Source organism: Herpailurus yagouaroundi, unplaced genomic scaffold (genome assembly GCF_014898765.1).
Source record: "Herpailurus yagouaroundi ecotype Mexico unplaced genomic scaffold, PumYag 28, whole genome shotgun sequence".
Classification (NCBI taxonomy): domain Eukaryota; kingdom Metazoa; phylum Chordata; class Mammalia; order Carnivora; family Felidae; genus Herpailurus; species Herpailurus yagouaroundi.
Genome location: NW_024412376.1, coordinates 125974161 through 126001829, shown reverse-complemented (window position 1 = coordinate 126001829; position 27669 = coordinate 125974161). Strand labels below are relative to the sequence as shown.

The 27669-nt window shown below is 37.4% G+C and overlaps 1 protein-coding gene across 4 annotated transcripts in view; it reads right to left on the bottom strand.

The window, feature by feature from the left end:
• Positions 1–27669, bottom strand: part of SCFD2 (sec1 family domain containing 2) — a 401843-nt gene that overhangs the window by 222195 nt on the left and 151979 nt on the right. For all 4 annotated transcript variants that reach the window (XM_040483684.1, XM_040483694.1, XM_040483663.1 and 1 more), the window contains exon 5: positions 11326–11575. In XM_040483684.1, coding sequence (XP_040339618.1) covers positions 11326–11575 — 250 coding nt within the window. The remainder of the gene's footprint in view (positions 1–11325; positions 11576–27669) is intronic.

Here is a 27669-nt window from a genome sequence, read left to right as displayed (position 1 = left end):
AAAGACAGAATGGTATGCAGGAGAAGCTGATTTAGAAGTAGGGAAGGGAGTATACTGATTCAGTTAAAATAAAAACCATATAAATTTTGAACCACAGAATTGTAGGAAAAGAAGAGACCTTAGAGTCACCTAATACGACTCTCATTTTGTGATGAGGATCCTGAATCCAAAGCAAGATAAGTGACTTACTTTCAGGTTACATACCTATGGGCATATTTAGGCATTAAAAATTAGGCCCTCTCCCCACTGTACTCTCTTCTTTTTTTTTTTCTTTTCAGTTTTTACCTTTTGATCCCCTTCACCCATTTCTCCCACCTCCTAACCCCCACCTCTGGCAACCACCAATCTCTGTATCTATAAGCTTGTCTTTTTGTGTTTGTTTGTTTAGGTTCTGGATATAAGAGAGATATTTTTCTGTCTTATTGCACTTAGCATAATGTCCATGAGGTCCATCAATGCTATCACAAATGGCAATATTTCATTCCTTTGTGGCTGAATAATATTGCATTGTATATATATGCATACACAATTTCTTTATCCATTCATCTGCCAATGGACACTTCGTTTGTTTCTATATCCTCACTATTCTGAATAATGCTGCAATGAACATAGGGGTACATATACCTTTTCAAGTCAGTGTTTTCATTTTCTTAGGATAAATACCCAGAACTGGAATTGCTGGCTTATATTGTAGTTCTATTCTTAATTTTTTGAAGAACCTCCACACTGTTTTCCATAGTGGCTGCAGCAATTTACATACCCATCAATAATGCACAAGAATTCCCTTATTCTCTTTCTTTTCATTTCTTATCTTTTTGATGATAGCCATCCTAAAGGGTATGAGATGATATCTCATCATGGCTGTGATTTGCCTTTCCCAGATGAGTAATGATGTTGGGCATTACTTCATGTACCTAATAACCATCTGCATGTCTCCTTTGGAGAAAAATGTCTATTCAGGTATTCTGCCCATTTTTTAATCTGATTTTTTTTTTGCTATTGAGTTGTATGAGTTCTTTATATATATTGGATAGTAGTCCCTTGTCATATACATAATTTGAAATACTTTCTCCACTCAATAAATTGTATTTTTTATTTTGTTGATGGCTGCCTTTACTGTGCAGAAGCTTTCAGTATCATGTAGTCCTACTTATTTATTTTTGCTTTTGTTGAGTTTGGTGTCAGATTAAAAATATCATTACCAAGATCTACATCAAGAAGCTTCTGCCTATGTTTTCTACCAGGAGTTTTATGGTTTCAGATCTAATGTTCAAATTTTTAATCTATTTTGAGCTAATTTTTGTGTATATGTAAGATAGTGGTCAAGTTTCATTCTTTTGCATGCAGCTGTCCAGTTTTCCTAACAACGGTTATTGAAGAGACTGTCCTCCCCCAGTGTATATACTTGGCTCCTTCGTTGTAAATTAATTGATCACATAGGCATAGGTATATTTCTAGGCTCTCTATTCTGTTCCATTCGCCTATGTGTCTGTTTTTCCACCAATATCATACTGTTTTAATTACTGGAGCATTGTAATGTAGTTTGAAATAAAAATGCATGATACCTCTTGCTTTGTTCTTTCTCAAGACTGCTTTGGCTATTCTGGTTTTGTTATGTTTCTATACAAATTTTAGGATTATTTGTTATATTTCTTTGAAAAATGCCATTGGAATTTTGTTAGGGATTGCACTGAATTTGTAGGTTGGGGTAGTATGGACATGTTAAGAATATTGATTCTCCCAATCAATGAGCACAGAATATCTTTTCATTCGTTTGTTTCTTCTTCAATCTTTCATTAATGTCTTATAATTTTCAATATAACAAGTCTTTCACCTCCTCAGTTAAATTTATTCCTAGGTATTTTATTCTTTTTGACACAATTATTAATGGGATAATTTTCTTAATTTCTCTTTCCAATAGTTTGTTATTAGTGTATAGAAATATAAGAGATTTTGTGTATTGATTTTGTATCCTGCAACTTTAATGAATTTGTTTATTAGTTCTAACAGTTTTTTGATGGAGTCTTTAGGGTTTTTTATATATAATATGTTATCTATCTGCAAATAGTGACAGCTTTACTTCTTCCTTTCTAATTTGGATGCTTTCTTTTTTCCCTAATTGTTCTGGCTAGGAGTTCCAATATTATGTATAATGAAAGCAGCGAAGGTATGCACCCTTGTCTTGTTCTTGATCTTAAAGGAAAGTTTCAGCTTTTCCCGTTGGGTATAATATTAGCTGTGGACTTGTCACATATGGCCTTTATTATGTTGAGGTACATTCCCTCTCTACCCACTTTGTTGAGAATTTTTATCATAAATTGGTGTTGAATTCTGCCAAATACTTTTGCTGCATCTGTTGAGATGATCATATCAATTTTTATCCTTCATTTTGTTAATGTGGTGTATCACATTGTGGATGTTGAACCATCCTTGCATTCCTGGAATAAATCCCACTTGACAGTGAATGTGATCCTTTTAATGTATTGTTGAATTCAGTTTGCTAACATTTGTTAAGAGTTTTTACATCTAAGTTTATCAGGAATATTATATGGCCTTTAATTTTCTTGTGGTGTCCTTGTCTCCTTTTGGTATAAGGGTAATGTTTACGTTGCAAAATGAGTTTGGAAGAGTTCTTTCCTTTTCTATTTTTTGGATGAATTTGAGGATTGGTGTTAATCCTAAATGTTTGGTAGAATTCAACAGAGAAGGTGTCTGGTCCTGGACTTCGGTTTTGGGAAAGGTTTTTGATTACTGATTCAACCTCCTTACTAGTAATTGGTGTATTCCAGTTTTCTATTTCATTATGATTCAGTCTTGTATGTTTCATTATGATTCAGATTGTACGTTTCTAGGAATTTATCCATTACTTGTAGGTTCTCCAATATTTTGGCATATAGTTGTTCACAGTAATGTCTTATAATCCTTTGTATTCCTATGGTATCAATTGTAACGTCTCCTCTTTCATTTCTGACTTTTATTTATTTGAGTCCTCTTTTTCTTTTCTTGGTGAGTCTACCTAAAGTCTTGTCAAATATCTTTACCTTTTCAACCAACCAGCTCTTAGTTTCACCAATCTTCTCTAATGTTTTTTTAATCACTTTTTAGTCTCATCTTTGTTATTTCCCTCCTTTTACTAACTTCGGACTTCATTTGTTCTTCTATTTCTATTCCTTGAGGTCTGAAATTACATTGTTTGAGACTTCTCTTATTTCTTGAAGCATACATCATAATGAACTTCCCTCTTAGAATTGTTTTTGCTATATCCCATAAATTTGATATATTATTTTCATTTGTCTCTATGTATTTTTTTTAATTTCTTTTTTAAAATTTCTCCTTTGATTTCTTCATTGGCTCACTAGTCATTCAGTAGCATGTTGTTCAGCTTCTATATATTTGTGATTTTTGAGTTTCCATCTTGTAATTGATTGCTAGTTTCCTACCATTTTGATTGGAAAAATATGTTTGAAATTATTTTGATCCTCTTAAATTTATTAAGATTTGTTTTGTTGCTTAACACATGATCTACTCTGAAAAGTTTCATATGCACTTGAGGAGAATGTGTTTTCTGTTGCTTTTGGATGAAACGTTCTGCATATATCTGTAAAGCCCATATGTTCTAATGTGTTACTTAATGCTAGTATTTCCCTATTGATTTTCTGTCTGGATGATCTATCTGTTGATGTAAGTAGGGTATTAAAATTCCATACTCTCTTGCTGTCCACTTCTTCCTTTAGGTCTGTTAACATTTGCTTTATATATTTAGGTGCATCTGTGTCAGGTGCATAAATATTTACAAATGTTATATCCTCTTGATGGTCTGACCAATTTATCATTATGTAAGTCCATCTTTGTCTCTTTAAAGTTTGTTTTAAAGTCTATTTTGTTTGATGTAAGTACAATTACCACAGCTTTCTTTTGGTTCCTGTTTTCATAAAATACCTTTTTCTATTCCTTCATTTCCAATCTGTGTGTGTCCTTACATCTAACGCGAGTCTCATATAGGCGACATGTAAACAGGGGTCTTGTTTCTGTTTACTTGTTTGCTTGTTTGGTTTCGTTGTTACTGTTGTTGTTTATCAACTCAACCACTCTATGCCTTTTATTTGAAGAATTTAGTCCATTTACATTTAAAGTACTTACTGATAAGTATTACTTATTGCCATTTTGTTCACTGTTTATTGTCTATTTTTGTAGCTCCTCCTTGTTCCTTTCATCTCCTCTTGGTGTCTTCCTTTGTTGACTGGTGACATTCTTTAGAGGTATGTTTATATTCCTTTCTCTTCATCTTTTATGTATTTACTATAGGTTTTGCTTTGTGGTTACCATGAAGCTTACATATAACATGAAGCTTACATCTAACAACTTGTATCTATAGCAGTCTATTTTAACTTGATGACAACTTAACTTTGATCCTATTCTAAAACTCAACATTTTTACTCTCCCCCACTCCATTTTCTTTTTTTTGGGGGGGGAGGGTTGACCATTTTTCTCCTTTTTTCTTTTTTAAATTTAAGTTTTAGTTAACATACAGTACAATATTCATTTCAGGAGTCAAATTCAGTGATTCATCACTTCCATACAATACCCAGTGCTCATCACAATGAGTGCCCTCATTAGTACCCATCACCCATCTTGCCCATTTTCCACCCACCTCCCCTCTGTCAATCCATAGTTTGTTCTCTGTCATAAAGAGTCTCTTGTGGTTTGTTTCTCTCTTTTCTCTTTTTTCATTTTATGTTTTTGATATCAAATTTAACATCTTTTTATCTTGAGTGTCATTTCAATCATAGTTATTTTTACTATATTTGTCGTTTAACCTTCATACTAGCTTTATGATACAGGCATATTTAGGAGTAAAAACTAGCACCCCTCATAGCTGTACTCTTTTCAACCACATGACCCCATCTCTCCTATTTCATCCATGCTACACGTTCAAGAAAAATATTCTTGTACTCCATGCACTCCACTTTTTCTCTTTCATAATTGAGAAATTTATACCCCATGTAATGTGCAATTAATAAGAATCAGCAATAATTAATCTCCAAATGTCACGTTAACAATTGTTACTATTGACCTCATGTGCACACACAAAAATTAGCGAGATGGACAGTACGACTTATACATTTGTGCATATATACACATTAATGCAAGAATATCTGTTCCAGGGTCTTAGTTAAGAATGAGAGTTTTTACAATGTGACATGAAAAAAATTAAGTACTTAAGAAAGAAATTTGTAGTGATCCCTTAATATTTAGCAACATTACTTAACTGGTTAGCTACCTTAATAGGCAGATCTAAATATCTTTCTACATAGCTTATGATGTATTTTAAATATGAAATAAACATTTTAAGCCTCACTTGATATAGCTGTTTTGTAATATGTGCTGTGGTTAACTATTCTAATATGTTGGACAGTAAAACTAAATGTAACAGTTCCAACATTTCTCATGGGAGAGATTTAGGGCAGACATGTGTTCTTCATCAGAGTTTCCAGCAGAAATCTTAGAAATCAAGAGGAAAAATAGACCTTATTATACCAAAGAGTGTTGCAAACCATAATAGAAAACAACAGTCTTAAAGTTGTTTTTTGTTTTGTTTTGTTTTGACAGCCCTGAAACAAAAAAAATCTGAAACAGTAGAAATGAAGGTGTATTCCTTAATGAAAAGTCTAATAATGCCACAATAACTGAGAATCCATAAATCAGAATGAAGGTAGAATCTCTTCTAAAATAAATTTTACCTTACTTCCTGAACTCCTTCAGCTGAATGGGTGAATTCTGTAATCATGGTTTTATGCACTATCACCTACTGTAATGAGCTAAAGTTTTCATTCAAGTGTGGGTAACGTGAAGATTGTTGATGAGCTTTTAGGATCACTCTTCCAGTTACTATAGCAACAGCCTTGTCATTGCCAAACCAGGAGGGATGCTGAAGGTCTAAGGAACAACTTCTCAAGGGAACGAGTTTTGAAAATTTGAAAACTATTTTTCAGTTGGAATAGTGCCCTTAGGAGCAGTAATCTGCAGAAATGCATAGTCTGAAATTTGATTAATTACTGAGGTAAACCCATGAGATGAGGAAAAAAGTGCAGAGGTGATAGAGTAAAGGAAGCGTAAGAGGAGAACTTCTTGTTGACTCCTCATCTTTCACAATTTTCTGTTTGGAAGTACTTCATATTTTATTATGAAGACTAACTTTCTACAAGGCTGGGAAAAGCACTTGGCCAACTATGAAAAATGCTTTGTTTGAAAGATATATCTCCACTAACATCCTAAAATGCCTCTGCCTGTGGTAACAGAGATGAAAGTTTTTATAATAAAGTGGCAGACACGAATAGCAATAATAATTTTATATGGTCTGTATTTACCTGAGCTTTTCAAAAGAGGAAAGCTGTCATAAATCATTGCAACTAGATTTTCACTGTTGGTTGTAGAATGTGGCTTTGTTTCACTATGGTTAAGGGCACAAAAATGCTTTCCATTTGGAAAGTAGATCTGAAAGTACCATGAGGTATCTTCCACAACCCATTGAAAAACAAATTCTTGGGGCACCAGCCTGGCTCAATCGGTTGAGCGTCTGACTTTGGCTCAGGACATGATTTTACGGTTCATGGGTTCGCACCCCACATCGTGCTCTCTCCTGTCTGGCGCAGGGCCCGCTTTAGATCCACTGTCTCCCTCTCTCTCTGCCCCTCCCCTGCTCATGCTCGCTCTCTCTCTCTCTCTCTCTCTCTCTCTCTCTCTCAAAAATAAATAAAACATTTTAAAAAAAGGAAAAACAAATTCTTAACTGCTTCCTCATTTGAAGTTGATGAAGAAACTCTCCTCTATTAGGTTTCCTCTGGGGGATGCAAGGGAACCCAGTTGAAAGCTCACTAGATTATGTTTACCTACCCAGTGTCCTTAAGAACAGTGCTCTCCAGTTTTTCGGGTATGGAGTTTGGTGAGTTCTTTATAGATTTTGGATACTAGCCCTTTATCTGATACATCATTTGCAAGTATCTTTTCCCATTCCGTCAGTTGCCTTTTAGTTTTGTTGATTGTTTCCTTTGCAGTGCAGAAGCTTTTTATCTTGATGAGGTCCCAGTAGTTCATTTTTGCTTTTAATTCCCTTGCCTTTGGAGATGTGTCAAGTAAGAAATTGCTGCGGCTGAGGTCAGAGAGGTTTTTTCCTGCTCTCTCCTCTAGGGTTCTGGTGGTTTCCTGTCTCACATTCAGGACCTTTATCCATTTTGGGTTTTGGGTGTCAAAACTATATGTAAGTTTTGTTTTTTCTTTGTTTTCTGATTCCAGAGCCTTCTGAACAACACACCTGATTAGGAGCACTGATTTGCTCCTAATAGCTTGTATGTGTGCCAAGCTGTTTCATTTCAGTTCACAAGTCAGGTAGGGAGGCATTGAAGTGGTCAAAGCTCCTGGGAGTGGTTGCTTCTGACGAAAAAGTTCTGTCCACTTACCTGGGTACACTATGCAAACATACTCGTTGTCTATGTGTGTCACAATGGGAATATGGCTGGGAAGCACTGCCCTACGTGACACTTAGATGTTATACAAATAACAACAGCAGTGGGAGAAAGCTACTTATTTACAGTGTGTATGGATTGGAAATTAACTCACACGTATAGCATCCTTTTATTTTTAGTAAATTGACTGAGTGGTCAATAGGGCACTTATGTTTATTATCAAGGTTCAAAGACGGATGATATGCCGACTAAGACACACTGCTAGGAAATTACAGAGCCAGGACTTCTGAATCAAGGATTTCTACAGCTTAGGTCTACGCTTTATCTGATACACCCCATTGTATGATGACATTCCAAGTTGACACAGATCTTTAAAATTAGAATTTTGACTTCATTCTCTGAAGAAAGTTCAAATGGTTTTCCTTTGTTTTCTCTTGTGACTGCTATGCAAACACTAGCGTATTTGGAAACTGATATTCTCTTTGAACTCAGCGAGACTCAGAAAGCACACTAACTGACATTTTCAGGCCATACCAATTTTCTTTTTACAGATTCTACTCCTGACACCCAGAGAGCCAGTCCTGGTTATTTTGTGTGAGTAGAAAAGAGAGTTTTTGCCCACCACCCTCCCTAAAACATAGCTATCAAAAGGAAAATAGTATGCTGCCATTGACCATGCTTAAGTTTTGGTTTGTTTTGCCAACTACAATTTCTCATTGTCCTTTCCATTAAAGGGGAGAAGAGGGAGAAATGAAAGAAATTGCCAAAAGCAAATTACATATTCAACATATAAAACACATGAACTTCAAACAGGGCAGTTATTATCAAGAGATATTGAAAGATAAAGAATTTAAGTTTGCTACTCCTATTTTCGAAAGCTAGACAGCCAATAGAGTTCAATGACTAGAAATAACATCTTCATTTCTTCATAGCAATGCAGAAACAAAGAGGATACATGAACAAAAATAGGAAGGTATGATGAAACATCTATCAGCAGCTGTTATAGACAGAGTAAAAAGCACAGGCAAATATCTACATTATTAACCAAATATTAATTCAGCGTTCATAAAATAACATGATGGAATGATTGAGCATGCATGGCATACAACGGTACGTGTAAGCAAGCGTGAGTTACAAGATATAATAAACGCAATGGTTATGGAAGTGAGCCTGTGGCAGACTTAGAATCTCTTGTTTAAAGGCCTGGGCTCCAGATCTAGAACACTTGGGTCCAAATCCTGATCCTTTCACTTTTGGGTGATGATCACCTACTTGAGTTTTCAGTACAGAAAAAGTATTGTTTTCTTGATTCTCTCAACATTGAGATTAGTAAAATTACAATATAAAATGTGGAATTCTATTGATTAATTGCCTGCTTTCAATAATACTTTTAAACCAAATGTCACCAACCCCAAAACGTGCACAAGGCATAAAAGAAATTCCACCACCCAGTAACAAGTGAGCCAAGACTATAAACTGGAATAACATAAATGCAACACTGTCTGCAAGTTCATGGTAAACGCCAGGTCAACCTAGATCCACAACAGGCCAAGCGTGTGGAAGGCAATCTGGAAGGCAATTCTGTTCTTTCAATATATACTGGAATATCCCACCTTCTTCTACGAGATTGAGTCACTGCTACTCCAACACCGTCCTAGTGCTTTTTGTCCTGAGATATAAAGAGTCTCGTCAGTAGCTACCTGGTAACATAAACACTACACTTCTCAGGACATCTGACTAGCCAACATACTTAATAAGGGGCAGATCTATGGCCAAGGAAAAGTCTATCATCATAAATAAAGCCTTTTGGTGTCCACAGAGGTTGATCAACACATACGTATTCCACTGGTAAGTTCACTTATGCCAAATTTAAATAGTGCATCTTATCCACTCTGTTTAAACTTTACACGCAAAGTTAATCTGGGTAGGAATATATACTTTGTATTGCAAAATAATGTCTCTAAATTGTTTAAATATACTGAAACTCTCACAACTTCTTATTTTGAAGCTTCATTTGCTAAACCTACTCATTTTCTTGATACAAACATGAATGTACAGAAGTGTTTTTAAATGTGAAGTCACATTTAAAAGCAAGAAAATGCAATATCCTAAGCAATCATAAATAGAGAAACTAATAAAGAGTGAAATGCTGGGTCAATAAACACCTTGAACAAATATTAAATGAATACTCTTACAGCATGATTTCAATTCCCAAAATAATATAGTAACATACTAACGTTACAGAAAAGCCATCCAAATAACCTCAGCTAAAACAAACCATCTTTGTTGTCTGTTTCTGAAATTATGCATTTTAAGATAATTTCCAACTAAATTCTCCTAGCTTTGAAATCTACTCTGAATCAAACTACTATTCAAGGCACTATATAAACCATATTAAACTTTTCTAAGTCAATCTTCATTTATAGCCCAACAAACACACGTAATCACATATAGTGCTATAACTTAATGAAATGTGAGCGAATTCCACAAGTTTTCCTTAAGCACGTTTTTAAGTTGGCAGATACGTTCTATGCGAAGCAAGAAAATGTTTTATTTTTGTGGAAACTTCACTGGGTTTCCATCTTGTCAGGGTTTTGTTTGCCATAACCAAACACAGAAAAGGTCGGCAGGTATGCACACGTGCATAGAGCACCAAGGTCAACAACTACACAGGCTCTTGCTGAGCCATCTGGAAAATTCTGTCAGGGAGGCACAACAGGAGGAAAAGTTGGAAAATACATACTGTGCCTCCGCGGAGCCTTCCTGAATGGAGAGGTCTACACACACCTATACGCACACATTCATGAATGCATGGAAACTTGGTAGGTTTTTAAAGGATTGAAGTTTTGCAAGTAAGCTTCAACAATTTCTCACTCTTTTTTTTTTTTTAATTTTTTTTTCAACGTTTTTATTTATTTTTGGGACAGAGAGAGACAGAGCATGAACGGGGGAGGGGCAGAGAGAGAGGGAGACACAGAATCGGAAACAGGCTCCAGGCTCCGAGCCATCAGCCCAGAGCCTGATGCGGGGCTCGAACTCACAGACCACGAGATCGTGACCTGGCTGAAGTCGGACGCCCAACCGACTGCGCCACCCAGGCGCCCCAACAATTTCTCACTCTTAAACAGACCTGGGCTCAATCCATACCAATGGAAATAAACTTTGTACAAAAAACCCCCACAAAAACAAACAAACAAAAAAAAACAAAAAAAACCCATAAATGATATGGAGTTTGATAAGAAACACAGAAATGAATGTCTCCATGAGTTACATCATAGTAAAATGGTTACATTTTGTGATATTTAACTATATATTTCCCCAAATCAGCCACTAACAGTATGTTTTAGATATTATTTGAGATACTACCAATTAATTCAGATTCAAAACGAAAGATGAGAAGTCAAAAGTATGAAAGTACTCTTGAAAATTGCTATTTTCAATCCTATGACATTGGGTAGCATCTTAGGGCAGGTTTGTGCATCGGTGTGTGTTTTTTTAAAGCTTGAAATGACTATTTCAAAGAAAATATGTCAACAGAAACCTTTTTGAATAGGCTTCCCTGCATTTTATTTTTTCTTAAAGATATTATACCCCGTGAGAATTTTGCTATTTTAACAAGGCTCTACAAATAGGAGCTGTGGCAGGCAACTAGAAGCCCATGTCGCGGCGCCGGGGGGGGGGGGTGGGGAGGACACTGCAATGAAAACCTAGTCCTAAAGGCTGGCTAGCGTTCATCAGGCCTCGTAAAATTCCAGACAACTCCAAAGAACATGGTTACATCCTCTTCCTAAAATGCCTTTATTTTTAAACCCTTTTCTGTGTCAGTGATTTTTATGTCCTGTATTTTTTATTAAACACTCACCTGTAATTTTTTGCAGCAAAGGTGACAATTCAGACTCTTCACAGAAGACCTGAGCCAATGCTTTCTTCACTTTTTCTTCGGCTTCCCCCAGGTCTTTGTCCACTGTAAACTCTCCACCAACAGAGTAAATATATATCAGGAGGACCAACAATTCTTCAGGGCTGTAATCATTGTCGGTCCTTTGGTTCAAAGGCTTCATCATGGGCAGCAGCTGATTTAACACAACAGACATGGTTGACTCCCCAATGCTCTGGAATAAAAGGTGGTAATATGAAAATACATCATTCTTATACAAAGATGTAATTTATGCATCGCATCAGTCCAAAGATATCTTGCAAACAAGTTTGTGATGTTCACTGACTATGTTGCCTTTTATTTGTTTGCTTCTTGTCCTGGAGAGAAAGCTGCAAGAAATTTGGCATTAGATTGATCGTTTGGAATGACCTAGTTTATAACACTGCACTAGTCAAGTTACAGAACCTTTTATGTTATCTCACATATTGCTTAAACAAATAAGAATCCATTAGTTTTATAAGTGTAAGTACTTCAGATACTAGAATTTTAAATTAAAAAATGTATTTTTAAAGCAATGATTAAAAACAAAAACATGTCAGCATCTATATATGTAAACACATGCTGACATTCAGAGGAATTGCCTTAAATTTTACAGCATATTCTTTTTAATATTCTCTATGTTTGGCAAATAGTAGTCAAGAATAGATTTTTTTAGGGGCGTCTGGGTGGCTCAGTTGGTTGGGCGTCTGACTTCGGCTCAGGTCATGATCTCATCATTCATGAGTTCAAGCCCTACGTCGAGCCCTGTGCTGACAGCTCAGGCAGAGCCTGGAGCCTGCTTCGGATTCTGTGTCTCCCTCTCTCTCTAACCCTCCCCCACTCTCACTCTGTCTCTGTATCTCTCTCTCTCAAAAATAAATAGTAAACATTAAAAAAATTTTTTTTTAGAGAATAGATTTTTTAATTCCAAAATCAAAGTTTGTTTTTATTTTCATGTAGTCTTTAAATTTTTAACATTTTGATTCCTAATAGTTAACATACAGTGTTATATTAGTTTCAGTGTACAATACAGTGATTCAACAATTCTATACATTACTCAGTGCTCATCATGATTAAAGTGTACTCTTAATCCCTTTTACCTATTTCACCCATCCCTCCACCCACCTCCCCTCTGGTAACCATCAGTTTGTTCTCTATAGTTAAGAGTCTGGTTTTTTGGTTTCTGTCTTTGTTTTATTTCTTAAGTTCCACACATAAGTGAAATCATATGGCATCTGTCTTTCTCTGACTGACTTATTTTGCTTAGCATTATAGTCTCTTGCTCTATCCATGTCAATGCAAATGTTAAGATTTCGTTCTTTTTTATGGCTGAGTAATATTCCACTGTATATATATACCACATTTTCTTTATCCATTCATCTATCAGTGGACACTTGGCTTGCTTCCATAATTTCGCTATTGTAAATAATGCTGCAATAAACATAGGGGTGAATATATTCTTCCAAATTAATGTTTTTTATTCTTTGGGTAAATACCTACTAGTGCAATTACTGGATCATAGGATTTTTTATAACAACGAAAAGTCATTTTCTGCTAAATCTGGTGAATAGAATAAGGGATCAAACTGGGCAATGTCACTTAAGGTTCAAGGTATCTTTGGGTGGATCTGAAGATAATGTATCTTAAAACTTAAATTTTTTTTCCTTTTAGCTCTTCCACTAATTTCATGAGTGATATTTAGCAGAGAATTTCAAAATTCCTTGCATATGATAACAGTACTGCATTTCTGGAGTCACCTAATAACTTCCAAGTAACTATACCATGTCTCATACAAATTCTGAGATTTTTCATAAACAGATAAATCCCCATTTTAAATAATATGTTTTATTTAACCTATGATATAAAATATTCCTATAAAATAAACTCAACTACTTGTACTTATATTAAAATCAGGGAGCAAATGACTACAACTTGCAACTTTCATGCCATTCATTCAAAAGGGTTCATTAAGCACTTACTATATTCCAGGTACTATTCTGGGTCTAGGGATGCAGCGGTGAAGAAAACAAATTCCCTGCTCTCACACAGCTTACATTCTAGTTGGGTGAAACAGACAATTAAAAATCTAAAGAAGTAAAATATATAGTATACTAGATGGTGGGCACAGCTATGGAGAAGAGTAAAGCAGAAGAGAAGAAAGATGGGACTTTAGGGTGTGTGTGTGCGTGTGTGTGTTTAAGTGTGTGAAAATGCAATATTTTAAAAGGAAAAGCCAGGTTATGAAGGGAGTGTCTGAATAAAAAAATGGCCTATAGAAATGTTCTCTCTTTGAATGAAGTTGATGGCGAGCAGCTGGATGTGATTCTATATTGGGATGATTACTCCAAAATGAACTTTTCCAGTCAAGTCATTTCCACACCTGGAAAAATTTGGATATATCGTCTCAAGGTTAAGGTTCACAATTATATTATTTGGTACACGAAAAACAGCTGTTACCATTTATTTCCACTAAAAAACTTGGATGTTCACAATGCACCAAACAAAAACAAAATGATAAGTCTTTGGAATGAATAGGTTCAAATGGAAAAGAACAGGAAGATTTTACTGCTACATGGTGACAAGACATGATTTACCAAGTATAAACACACCCACTTCTCAAAGGAAATGGCTGAAACATTTGAAGGCATCCTAGGACCGTCCTATTGCCTCAGGAGTCTCTGGAGACAAACATTCAAGTGTTCTTTGCTTTACAAGCTGCCCAGAGCAATTTATAATAAAGGAGCTGTGTGGTTGGCCTGTTAGAAGTGGGGCCATGGGGGCTACAGCTTTCATTTTTCCTTTTTACCCTATCACCAACATCTTGGATAACATTAAGCAGATCCCTTCACTGCTTTATATCCCATTTCTAAAAAACAGGTATACGCATCAAGTGTCTAGCCTACGGGAGCCCTTTTAAGTCTTTTCCCAGAGCAAAAGGATTTTTTAAAAGATAGTTATAAAAAGTAAAACAACATAGAGTAATCACCATAATCATTTGAAAAGATTTGCCCACTAACATCTGGCCATGAGAGCATCATTTTCAAGTTGTTGATCTAAAATATATTGCCAGAGAACAAGCTCCCTCACTAATGACACTCTAGCAAACTTCTGTTAGCTAGGTAATACCTGTGCACCCTAATTTCTAAAATTGCATTCTAATCTGCTTCAAGCATTCCCAAAAGCTAATTATTGAGTTGAATACAAAGCCAAGAATATTTGCTAATCAGTCTTAAAGAGGCATGTGATGTGGTGGAAATAGAGACTCCATTTCAAACACCCAGATCCAAACCTGACTGTACCACTAACTAGCTCCTCAACCTCGTAGGGTCCCAGTGAACTTGTATCTCTTCATCTCTGAAATGACATGATGTGACTAGAGACGGCTCAGTTCTTAAGCCATATTTATGCCAAGGTCTCCAGTTTCACCTTTTTCTCCTTTTTTTAAAAAAAAAAAAAACATTATCATTGGTGATAGTAGGTAATGAATCATATTTCCTTATTGGCTACCCAGAAAAATACCAATGCTCAAAAAAGAAAAGCTTTCCTGCAGAAACAAATGTAGATAGAGAAATATCATAGATATGTGTATGACATGGGCTGATATACATACATCTCTTTCCTAATTCTGCCACTGTGAGAATCTAGAAGTAATGACACCCTGGTAGCAGTGAGCACAGCCAGGGGTCAGATCTTGGTTTCTAACATCTTTCTCAAATAAAAGGAATCAGGAGTCCTCAGAGAAATGGCTGATTCTAGGGATAAGGTAGGGAAAATATAAGAAGAACTTGGAATATCTTGTTGTGCCAGAAAGTAAGGAAGTCCATAAAAAACAAAAGGATGGGGCATGTCAAAAGGACACAAGAGACAACTGGAAGGCCTCCCCGTGGCCAAAGCGGAAACACTTTGAGCAAGAAAATAAAGTAGTAATGGATTATAACTCAAAGTCCAAGATAAATGTGTTTTGTGCCATACTGATATAAATAAGTGATGGCATAAATACATACATACATGCATGCATGCATGCATACATACAGAACAGATAGATGTTTTTTACAGAATTCCAAATAACTTATGTAGATACTGCTCCCTCCAGAAGGTAGAGCTTAATCCCTCCTCTTCTTAAGTGTGGGCTGTACATAGTGACTTGCTTCTAAAAAATTGTGTATGGAAAGAAGAGGGAGGAGAAGTTTACCCTAGAAGATCAAGGTTAACATCACCAGTGATAAACTCAAATGATATTATGTGCCCCTAATATGATATGATGAGAATGGCACTTCACTTTTGTGGTATTCTTCTCCCAAACACATAACCCCACAATAAAAACATCACATAAATACCAACTGAGGAACATTCTACAAAATGTTCCTGGAACAGAAAAAGAATGTTCGGGGGACAAAAAACCACTAGGTGAAATGAGAATAAAATCTGGAGTTTACAGTTAATAATAATAATGTACCAATATTGGCTTCTTTGTTTTGCTAAGTACTGTAAGATCTTAACAATATAGTGAGGATATACAGTACTCTCTACTATCTTGACAACTTTTCTATAAATCTAAAAATATTCTAAAGTGAAACATTTATTGGCAAGGGAGGGCCAGAGGAGAAGAGGGGAGGAGAAGGGAGTTCGAGGGAAGGGAGACAAATCCAGGTACTTTTGGATCTCCTTCAGTCAGACCGAAAATTCCAGGAAAGACAATTTCAGCTGATAAGAATTCCTCACAAACAGAGCCATCAGCCAAGATAAGGGACTGGCTCAGGAAGCAATGAACTTTCCATCAATGGCAAAGGGAGGCAGGGGGATTGTCTGGCAAGGATGAACCAGAGGGAATCCTATGCACATTGGCTTAGAACTAGACCCTCCTAGTACTACCCATAAAAGCATGGCTCCAGACTGGATATATATCCATTTTCTGATATTCTCTGCTTTTAGAATGAAACCTCATCAAGAAGAAGGAAAAGATCAGTGAGACCCTGGATTGAAACCTTTCTAAAAGTGAAAGAAAGAATCTGAGTAGGATTAATAATGAGAGTATGGGAATAAAAATAGATGCCTGCACTTACCAGCTGGGTGACCTGGGGCAACTTAATGTAACTTCTCCAAGTCCCAGGTTCCTCACCTGCAAAATGGGCAAAATACCACAAATGCCCAAACAGTAAACTACTTCGTGATTTAAAATAGAGTAATCCCCACAATGGGAGATTGTGTTGGTGAGGACTCAGGCATAAGAGGACACCCTCTTTTCTGAGGGTTACTTTTGGGGAAAACACTTGACCTTATATTTGAAGAGAGACAACCATAGCTTTTGCTTCACAAGGTTGCTCTCCAGATTTAATAACAGAAGTAAGTCACAAAGCACAGTGCCTGGTGCATGGCCCCTGACACATATGAACCGATTGCTACTACTATGACCTCCTACCCCATGGACTCCTTTCCTACCCAGTAGAAGTGATTAAGATGACTGGTAGGGAATTCAAAACCTTCTAGGAATAAGAAGTTCGTAGTCTCGAAGGAGAGAGGGGCAGCCTACCAGTACTGGATGTGACACCACATCTGGGAGCGTAACTGCAAAGTTAGTCAAAGGTTAAAGGCAATATAAACATTATTAAACACTGCCATTAAAACACACACACACACACACACACACAGAGCAAACCACAACCAAAGCAAAAAAAAAAAAAGCTTCTTTATAAAGTACCAGGGATTAAATTTCTCACTCATTTTGATATAAATGAGCCAACTAGTAGGAGGTGGGAGACTAGTGCTGTGTCTAGAGTGACAGAACTTTCTTTTAATTTTAATTCGGCAAGTCTGGAGCTCCTGTTATTTTTGAGTGAGTCCCCAGTAACTCCACACAAAAGGCTCTCTGTAAAATGCATGTTGTCTTTAGAAAGGCCTTTTTTTTTTCTTGGCTGAATTGAAACACCTCTGCAGAGTCAGAGTCAGGCTCTGTGGGGGCTACGTCTGCAGGCACGGGAGCACACAGGCCATCTGCTTTGTGGCTACAGAGCGGGCAGGGCTGGCTCCGTCCTCGCTCCTCTGTGGTGCGGCCTGCAGAACCTCAGTGAAACTCAAAGCCACTCTAACCTGAGGCTGGAAAACCCATCTCTGCAACTCCTCCCAGGTATAGTTGGGTCCCTGGATGCAGCCTAGTAAATGTTGCCACGGGCTTGAGGGAGTGCCTAAGACGCTTCTAGCCCAAAACATCACTGGCCATCCCTACATTAATGCCATTAATACAGGTTTTATTATTTTTTTAATTCATCTATTGTTTAATTTACATCCAAGTTAGTTAGCATATAGTGCAACAACAATTTCAGGAGTAGATGCCCCTTATCCATTTGGCTCATCCCCCCTCCCACAACCCCTCCAGTAATCCTCTGTTTGTTCTCTATCTTTAAGAGTCTCTTATGTTTTGCCATTAATACAGGTTTTAAATGCCCATGATGAAAGTCATTCCTCTTATTTGTGGGAAATGGACTTCTGGTATATGCCCCAGGCAAAATGCAAAAAATGTAACTTGGTTAAGTTGGTATGTGTGAGGATAATTCATTGATGCACTCAGGAATTCATCAACAAATGTTTATCGTACACATACTAAGTGCCAGACATTATGCTATAATCTGGGCATACAAAGAACAAGGCGAGACACAAGAGTCAAGGAGCTTACAGGTGGGTAGGGGTAGGAGTAAACAGTAGTGGAGAAGCAGTAAGTAAGTGCTTTAGTAGAAGTTTTCATTCACTTTGAAAAGACAGCAGAGGAACACCAAGTCCCAGAAGAGACGGTACCTCAACCAAGCCTTAAATAATGAACAATATCAGGGAGGAACAAAGCTCTGAGAAATGACCAATGGGATAAGATAGTTCCTTTACTCCTTCAACAAATATTTAACACACTCTTACGAAGAGTGTGTAGTAGGTAGAATAATGACCCCCCCAAGAAAGGCCCATATTCTAATTCCCAGAATATGTCATAAGCAAATAGGGCAGAAGGGACTCTGCCAGTGTGATTAAGGTTACAGATCTTGCGATGGAGATGATCCTGCATGATCTGGGTGGGTCTGGTCTACTTACATGAGTCCCTAAAGTAGAGAACCTTTCCTGGCTATGGTCAGAGAGAAATACAATGCTGCCAGTTTTGAAGGTGGAGGAAGGGGGCCACGAGCCAAGGAATGCAGGGGCCTCTAGACTGGAAAAGGTGAGGAGGTAGATGCCCCCCTAAAGCCTCCAAAAAGGAATGCAGTGCTGCCAATACCTCGATTTTTGCCTGGTGAGACTGGTGTTGGACTCCTGACCTACAGAGCTGTAAGGTAGTAAACTTATGTTGTTTTAAGCATCTAGGTTTGTTTTGATTTGCTATAGTAGCAATAGGAAACGAATACAGGCGGTTTTGTGAGGTAGGGCATGAGAAGCTCTGCATCAGGGCCAGAGGCCAGACAAAGAACTTGGTCCATGAGAGGGCTCCATCAATACTTGTCCAATGACTAGCCAGACGAACAAGAGCAAGCATGAAGAGGTCCCTCGGTACTCATTCCCTCTGTCCCACTAGGGTGCTGGGGAGTGCCTCCAGGGCTGTCACAGAAAGGAAAAGAATAGACACACACCAAACTTAAAATTTTCTACTTTACAATTTTTTCTAGAACTAAGCAGTCCAAAAACCATGCAATCTCATATAAGCCAATATACATCAAGCTCAGAATAATCGTATGAGACAGTGGTTTTCAAAGTGTGGTCTATAGACCCAAGATCCCAGCGACCTTTTCAGGATGTCAAAACTACCCTTATAACAATACTAAGACATTCTTTGCCTTTTTGACTATGTGGACATTTGTATTAACACTGTAACAATAATGGTGGATAAAATTGCTGGGATCTTAACAGACCAAGGAAAACAGTTCCAAACTACGCTAACAGTCATTGTATTCTTTGCCACTATACTATGTATTCACAGATGGAATTTTTTCAAAGCCAGCTTCACTTAAGAATGCCATGGAGTAAGAAGTAAAAATTATTACTCTTATAAAATTTCAACCTTTAAATAAATGTTTCTTGAATATTTTATGTAACAAAGTAGGAACTATGCACAAAGCACTTCTCCTGTACCCTAAAGCACAATGGTTATCTTAAGGAAAAACACCTATGCAATTATTTGGGGTGTGAACCGAACTAACTATTTCTGTCATGTAAAACCGTTGTTACTTGAAAGAATGACAGAGAAATTATGATTATTAAGACTCATGTATTTGGCAAACATTTTCTCAAAAATGAACAAAGTAATCTTGCTCCTTTAAGAAAAACAATTGATATATTTATTGCCAATGATAAAATTCTGGCTTTTAATCAAAAATTCAAATTTTGGAAAATGTGTATCTGCCACTGGCAGATTCTCTGCACTTACACAATGAGATCAATGGTGACATTAAAAAATGTGATTATTTTCAATTGCATAATGCATTGTGTCAACATTTGGAAGATTTGCATACATTAGTGAGCCAATATTTGCAAATAACCAACGTATGATGTAAGAAAATCAGGAATATACAAATGATCTATCCAAAATACAGGGTAGACCAGTGGATTTTAATGTAAAAGAGTACAAAAAGCTCATTTATATGCTTTCAGATTCCACATTACAATTTACCCTTGAAAGAAATCACTGCTTGTAGAGTCTAGGCATGTATCAAAAAAGAATATCTGAAAAAGCTATCAAAATATTCTTCCCTTTTCCAGCTCTGTATCTGCATGAAGCTGGATTTTCTTCATAAATTTCAACCAAAACAACATATGGCAGCATACCGAATGAGGAGGCAAATATGAGAACCCAGCTGTTTTCTACTCAGTGACACATTAAAGAGATTTGCAAAAATAAAACCAATGCCATTCTTACTCTTTCTGGTTTGAGAAGTATAGCTATTCTTCATAAAAATATGTTATTTATGTTAGCATGTTAACAGGTTTGTTATTTTTAAAGGAATTAAAAACAAAATTTTCTCAGTTTTAATTTCGCATATGGTATATACCAATAATTACCGATTTAAAGATACCATATCCTAAAAAGAAAGCTCATTATTTTCTACTCTCTTTTCCCCTTATCATGGCTAAAATGCAGATAAAGTAGTGGCAAGATTGCTTCCACTACATTCTTTGAGAGAAACGCAGAACAACATGCTTCTTTAAATCAGAGCTTCTCAAAATGTAATGTGCATGTAGATAATCTGTCAAATGCAGATGCTGACTCATTAGGTTTGGGATGGGGCCTGAAGATTCTGTACTTTGTACCGCTTCTCAGGTGACACCAATGCTGCTGGTCGGGTGGACCACATTTGAGCGGCATCTGGACTGGACCAACCAAGAACTTCTAGATGGCTGTGTGTATGGGAAATGAAATATCCTATCTGAGTCACTGTATTTGTGGATTCCTTTGGTATCTCACCTTAATCTGAATACTAACTAATACAACTTATATACCTGTATCTTCAGCCAAATTTCCATCCTTTGCTCCCTACCCATAGAGTCAATTGTCCATTGGCCTTCTCCACTTATATATCTCATCTGCAAATTGAACTCAACAGATCTAAAACTGAAATGAATATTTTTACTGCCAAATCTGCTCTTCATTCTGTGTACCCTATACTGTTTTGTGGGACCATTATTCTTCCAGTTGACCAAGACAGAAACCTGGGCTCTACTGCAGCTCTCTCTTGTCCCTGCCACATCAAATCAGCCACCAAGTCCCCACAACTTGATATATCCATCTCTTCTTTATTCCTTCCTCGATGCCCTAAATTGCAACTACCCTTTTCTCTAGTTATGATTTATCTCATTCTAAGCCAAAAATTTGATCTCCCTAAAGTTATTTCATGGTTTTCACTGCCTTAATGATAAAGCCTTGAATATGACATGGGTTTTTGTCGTTGTTTTTGTTGTTGTTATTGTCTTAGCTTCATAGCTCACATAACTGTTCAACCTCATCTATCACGAATCCTTTCCTTACAGGTTTGCCTGAACTACTTGCATTTGCCTCTGTGCTTATCTCTCTGCCTGGAAAATTCTTTTCCCTCTTCTCCACCTGGTCTCCTGATTCAACTCAAGTGTTATCTCCTCAGAGCTTCCCTAGATGTGTTAAATATGCCTACTTTGTGATCCTAGAGAAGCTTCTATTTCCCTCTACCATGGCTCTTATCACCCTGAATTTAATTATCCATGTCTAGCTCTCTTCTAAGACTGAAAAATCCTTGGTGGCAAGAAGCACAACTTATTCCTAATGCTATCTCCAGGACCTAATTCACTTCTTTGAACATAGTATCAAAAGCATACTTACCTCTATGATGAAATAGCTGACACCACAATAAGAGAAATGAACACTTAAAAGATACAATTATAGATTATCTCATTTAATCTTCCTGATTACCCTGTAACACAGGTATTATTATTTCAGAGGCAGAAATTGAGGATGAGAAAGGTTACTTGTCAAGGACATCAGCTAGTGGGTGGTTGAGCTAGACTCCAGCTCAGGACTGTCTTTCTCCAAAACCTGTATCTGGCTACTACGCGTTTACTTTCCAGTGCTTCCCAGTCAGAGGGAATCCAGAGTTTGTGAGGAAGGGAAATCCAGACACTTGAGACAAAGTATGATACCAGGATTCTGACTAGGACAAATCATCAGGGGAACCCAGTAGGTGAGATAAATCAGAGGTGATCTATTGACTTGCAACTCCTTAGAGTCCCCCAAAAAGGTACATCACAGGTTCTAGAACCTCATTCAAGGTTAAACAGCTCTGGTAGAGGGATATGTAGTTCTAGCCACAAATGTTAAGGCAGATTTTTTCATCCAGGGTGTCACCATGCCATGTTTACCTTACGCTCCAAGCCCTAGTGACAACTGGCTGGAACCTGAAGCAGCCAGACCACTGGGCAAGTGGCCTCCAGTTCTGTGTAGCTGTTAACCCAGCATATCCTGTACAAACAGCATAGTTTTCTATGTGTACCTACAACTATGTGAAGAAAAGGATAGGATGCACTGAAGAGATATGCGCAAAAAGGAATCAGATGCCAAAGTTGTCAAAGAGGGCAGAAATGGTCTCCAGGAGCAGCTGATTTAAAGACAGTAGATCTGGACTACAGCATGGGCTTCAGATGAGAAGCAGCAGAGAGTGTGATAGACCAATGATGTGGAAGTTGTATGGACAGGTTCAGTTGCCTTTGCAAGAGAAGTGGGAAGGTGGTAAGATGAGGCAAAGAAGAATGCGGATGGTTCAGGGCCACAGAGCCCACTCTCAGAACTTTTGCCTTTGTTCCCAGATGAAAGGAGTTTGGAGCAGAGGAAGAGTATGATCAGATATATGTTGGAAAAGGCTATCACGCAAGGTGTGTTCAAAGAACAGACTATGCAGGGGCAAGGCTAGAAGCAGGGACACGGTTAGGAAGCAATCTGTAATCCAAGCAAAACAGTGGGGCTTAGTCTGCAGTGGCACATTGCAAGTAATGTGGAATGCTTAGATCTGGAAATATTTAGAAGCTAAAGCCAGCACGCTATGCTGATGGATTAGATACACAGTATGAGAGAAAAGACAAGTATAGAATTATTCCAAAGTTTTTGAAAGGAGGTTCAGAGTAAAACAAGGTGATTCAAAGGAGACAACAGAGAGGGTAGAATTGGAGAAAAATGTAAGAATGGGACAGATGTAAGTATTTCAGAAAGGGGGATGTCTAAACTCAGGACAGTGAAAAAGAGGCCCAGAATGAATGGAAGATTCTAGAGTGAGCAAAATAATGGCATGAGTGATTCGTGAGAAAGTTAGAAGAATGTACCAAGGCTTAAAAGAAAGAAAAAGCAATGTAATATAACACAGAAAGTATTTCCCCAAATTTATCCCTGTAAGAGGCACTTGAAAGTAGCTTGCATTCTGTGTCTGTGGGGCAGATGATTCAATGGGGCTGAGAAATGGCAAAGTCCTTAGTGGAAGTGAAAACAGGTTCTACATTCTCTCCCCCTGAAAATGCCCTTACAGAAAAATTATGCTGTAGTCATACAATAGAATACTACATAGCAACTATAAAGAGTGACCCGTAATTTTATAAAACAACAATACAGTTTCATCTCACAAAGACAATGATGAATGAAAAAGGCCATAGAAAAAGAACACATTGTATGATTCCATTTACATAAAACACAAAAACCAGAGAAAACCAATCTATACTTTCAGAAGTCTCTACCCACTGGAAGGAAGGAGTAACTTGGAGGCAGCAAAAGTGGGGCTTCCAGGATTGCTGGTAATTTTCTGTTTCCTGATCTGGGTGCTGATTATACAGATGTCTTCAGTTAGTAAAACTTCGGTGAGCTGTACTTTTCCATATTATATTTACTTCAATAAAATCTTTTTAAAATGCCATTACACTGGGCCACATTTCCTGTGTCCTGGGAAGAACAGAGCTATCTACTTAGAGTTTTTATTACAGATTAGCATTTATCCAAAGCAAGAGCAGGAACATATAAGAAGCTTACAGGAGTTATCAAATAATCTAATTCAGCCACCCTTAACTTCAGCTGGAAGGAAAGGCTAAGGCCTTGATTTCAGACAAGGACAAAAAGAGCAACTTTCAATGGCTCTTCAGTTTAAAACACACATATGTTTTCGGAGGGAAACAAACTTTTTTTGTAATGTTTTTTTCCTCCCATCTCTCGGGAAATGATGCTACACTGTGTTTCAAACAGAACTGCCAAGTTTAAAAGGTTGTTTTCTGTAAACAGGCCAGCTGGGCCGTAAGTCACACAAAATGAGAGACAAACTACTTCTTCAGAAAGCAGAACAGAACACCACAGAGAGTTGGGAACTGTGCATCTAGCAAAATCTTTAGCCATGTGTCTTTATCGGGCCACCTTTAATGATTTAAGAGCTCTCTTTGCCATGTTATCATCAATCAATTACAATGATTGAGCAGCCTCTAAAAACTGGAGTTTTTAAAATGCAACTATCCGTGACCTAAATTTCCTGCTGGCTCTGTTGGCCCCAGGTTAGGCCAGTTTGTCTATCATCAAGGGAGCCAATAAAAATAATAAAAACAGGTCAATGTTGGGCTTTCTGAAGCCTGTATAAAAATATCCACACTCCTCCAATCAGCACCAACTCAATATGTCCATTCTTTGCTTGAGCTCTCAGTAAATTCTGCCTCTAATAACAAAGATTCTATAGAATGTATATATTATCTAAGAACTCATCTTTTTTCTCCTTTCCTCCTTCCTTCCTCGCTTGCTTTCTTTTTAATTTGGCTAAGTGACAATTTCGCAACTCTTAGCAGACAACTGAAATGATGTCATTTTGCTGACTCCTGCAAAGGAGTAACATTTTGGCAAATCAGGGATATGTGAGAAGATGAAACTACAAATTTTGGCTATCTTCATGGAGAACGTGACATCCAAACCTGTGACAGAATTTGACTTCCAGGATCCACAGAGCAAAGCAAAGCCTACCGAATACGGAGGAGGAAGAGAAAGATGGTAAAGGCACCACTAAGAGAGGCCAGCTCAAAGGTTGTCTGTGAAAACCACAACAGTTTATCTTAAGTACTATTTCAAACATTTCATACCACTTGACAGGAATTAAGAAAAAGAAGGGCACTGCGCTGCCCAAGGCCTCAGGCTCTCTCATGAGTGACCAGCAGCATGGAAATTCTATGCAGGAACAAAGCAGCATTGCTCACATTCGTGACCTGCCTGCATCACCCTGCGAGCTCAGTGGATCTGGGACAAGGCTCCAGAGCCCCTTCTCCTACAAGCATCCCAGCCAGAATCTCAGCAGGCTGGGCCATCTTACTCAGAAGCGATTCCGGAACACTCTGCTCTGGAGGGGAAGTTTGGATAAACTCCAGAGAAGGCCTAATGCCAGAGTGGGGACCCAAAGGCACAATCATGAAGGCAGCAAATCTGGCTTTAGTGGTCTCTACTTTCCTTTCTCTGACTTTGCCCCTCCCTTGTCCCGACCAAGAATCAGAACTCACTGGCCTCTTGCCAGCACCAGTAAATGAGGCATTCCTCCTCTAAGAAATGAATGACTCGATGGCTCAACTTTTCCAAGAGAATTCTGCATTTTAGCAGAGAAGAGAGACAGAATCTAGGAGGGAGTGAGATGACTAATGGTTAAATTTGGGGTTCAGGGGTAGTTGGGCAGAAGTTTGCCTTAGAAAGCCCTTCTGGAGCACCTCAAATCACATTTTACAGAAATTAACTGCAAGATATTACTATTTTTTTCCTCCTCTATTGAAAATGCACTAGAATAGTTCAGAAAGTAAACCATCTCATTTCCTTAAAGGCCCAGTGTGAAAGCGTGTAATTTACGTCCCACCTTACCCCTTAACTGTAGCAAGGCATTTGACATTTCTGGGCCTCAAGTTCATGGTAAAAAGGAGGATAATACCTCACCTCAGACTTTCAGCTCATGTCTCAGACTTTTGTGGGATATAAATGAGATGGTTATTTTATAAACTATAAAAGAGTCCATATTCATTTCTACTACTATATTTATTACTATTTTATTACCTTCCTCTCCAAAACAATGCTTCTATTTAGAAAATGGACCTACTATACCAGATGTATTTATGTACCTTTTTTCAGCTTCTTTGCATAAATACCAAGGAACACGATTGCTGGATGGTATGGCAAGAATAGGGTTAGTTTTCTAAGAAACTGCTAAACTGACTTTTAAAGTGGCTATACCATTTTCCATTCCCACCAACAATGTATACCCCACATCCTTACCAGCATTAGGTGTCGTCATTGTTCCAGAAGTTGGCAGTTCTAACAGGGGTGTAGTGCTATCTCATTGTTGTTTTAATTCTCATTTTCCCGATGACATTTGACATAGAGCATCTTTTAATATGCTTACATGCCACCTGTGTATCTTATTTGGTGAGGTGTCTTCAACCCATTCTCATATTGTTGAGTTTTAAGAGTTCTTTATGTGTTTTGGATAATAATCCTTTTTTTTTTAACGTTTATTTATTTTTGAGACGGAGAGAGACAGAGCATGAACAGGGGAGGGGCAGAGAAAGAGGGAGACACAGAATCTGAAACAGGCTCCAGGCTCTGAGCTGTCAGCACAGAGCCCGATGTGGGGCTCGAACTCACGGACCATGAGATCATGATCTGAGCCGAAGTCAGACACTTAACCGACCAAGCCATCCAGGCACCCCTGGATAATAATCCTTTAACAGATGAGTCTTTTGCAAATATTTTCTCCCAGTCTGTGGCTTGTCTTCTAATTCTTTTGATACTATTTTTCACAAGACATTTTTTAATTTTAATTAAGTATAGCTCATCAATTATTTCTTTCATGGATTGTGTCTTTGATGTTGTACCTAAAAAGTCATCATCATCCCAAGGTCATCTAGGTTTTCTTGTATTTCATCTTCTAGGAATTTTAAAGTTTTGTAGCTTATAGTTAGACCTATGATCCATTTTGTGCTCATTTTTGTGAAGAGTGTAGGGTCTGTATCTAGATTTTTTGGGGGAGGGGGGGCATGTGTGAATGTCCAGTTGTCCCAGCACCATTTGTTAAAAAGACGACCTTTGCTCTACTGCATTGCCATTGTTCCTTTGTCAAAGATCAGATTATATTTATGGGGGTCTTTTTCTGGGCTCTCTATTCTGTTCCATTGATCTATTTGTCTGTTTTTTCACCAACACCACACATATTGATTATTGTAGCTTTATAGTAAGACTTGAAGTCAGGTAGCATCAGTCTTCCAACTTTGTTCTTCTTCAATATTGTGTTAGATATTCTGGGTCTTTTGTCTCTCCATATAAACTTTAGAATCACTTTGTTGATAGCCATAAAATAACTTGCTGGGATTTTGATTAGAATTGCATTGAATCCATGGATGAATTTGGGAAAAACTGACATCTTAGCAGTTTTGAGTCTTCTTACCCATAAACAAAGAATATCTTTTCATTTATTTAGTTCTTCCTTGATTTGATTCATTAGAGTTTTGTAGATTTCCTGATATAGATCTTGTCTATATTTGATCAGATTTATACATAAGTATTACATTCTGGGGGGTATTAATGTAAATAGTATTGTGTTTTTAATTTCAAACTCCACTTATTCATTTTTACTATATAGGAAAGCAACTGACTTTTAGATACTAACTTTTATTCTGCAGCTTTGCTATAATCGCTTATTAGTTCCAGGAGTGTTTTGTCAATTATTTCTGACTTTTTACTGCAAACAATGACACTTTTACATCTTCCTCCTCAACCTGTATACCTTTTATTTCCTTTTCTTGCCTTGTACT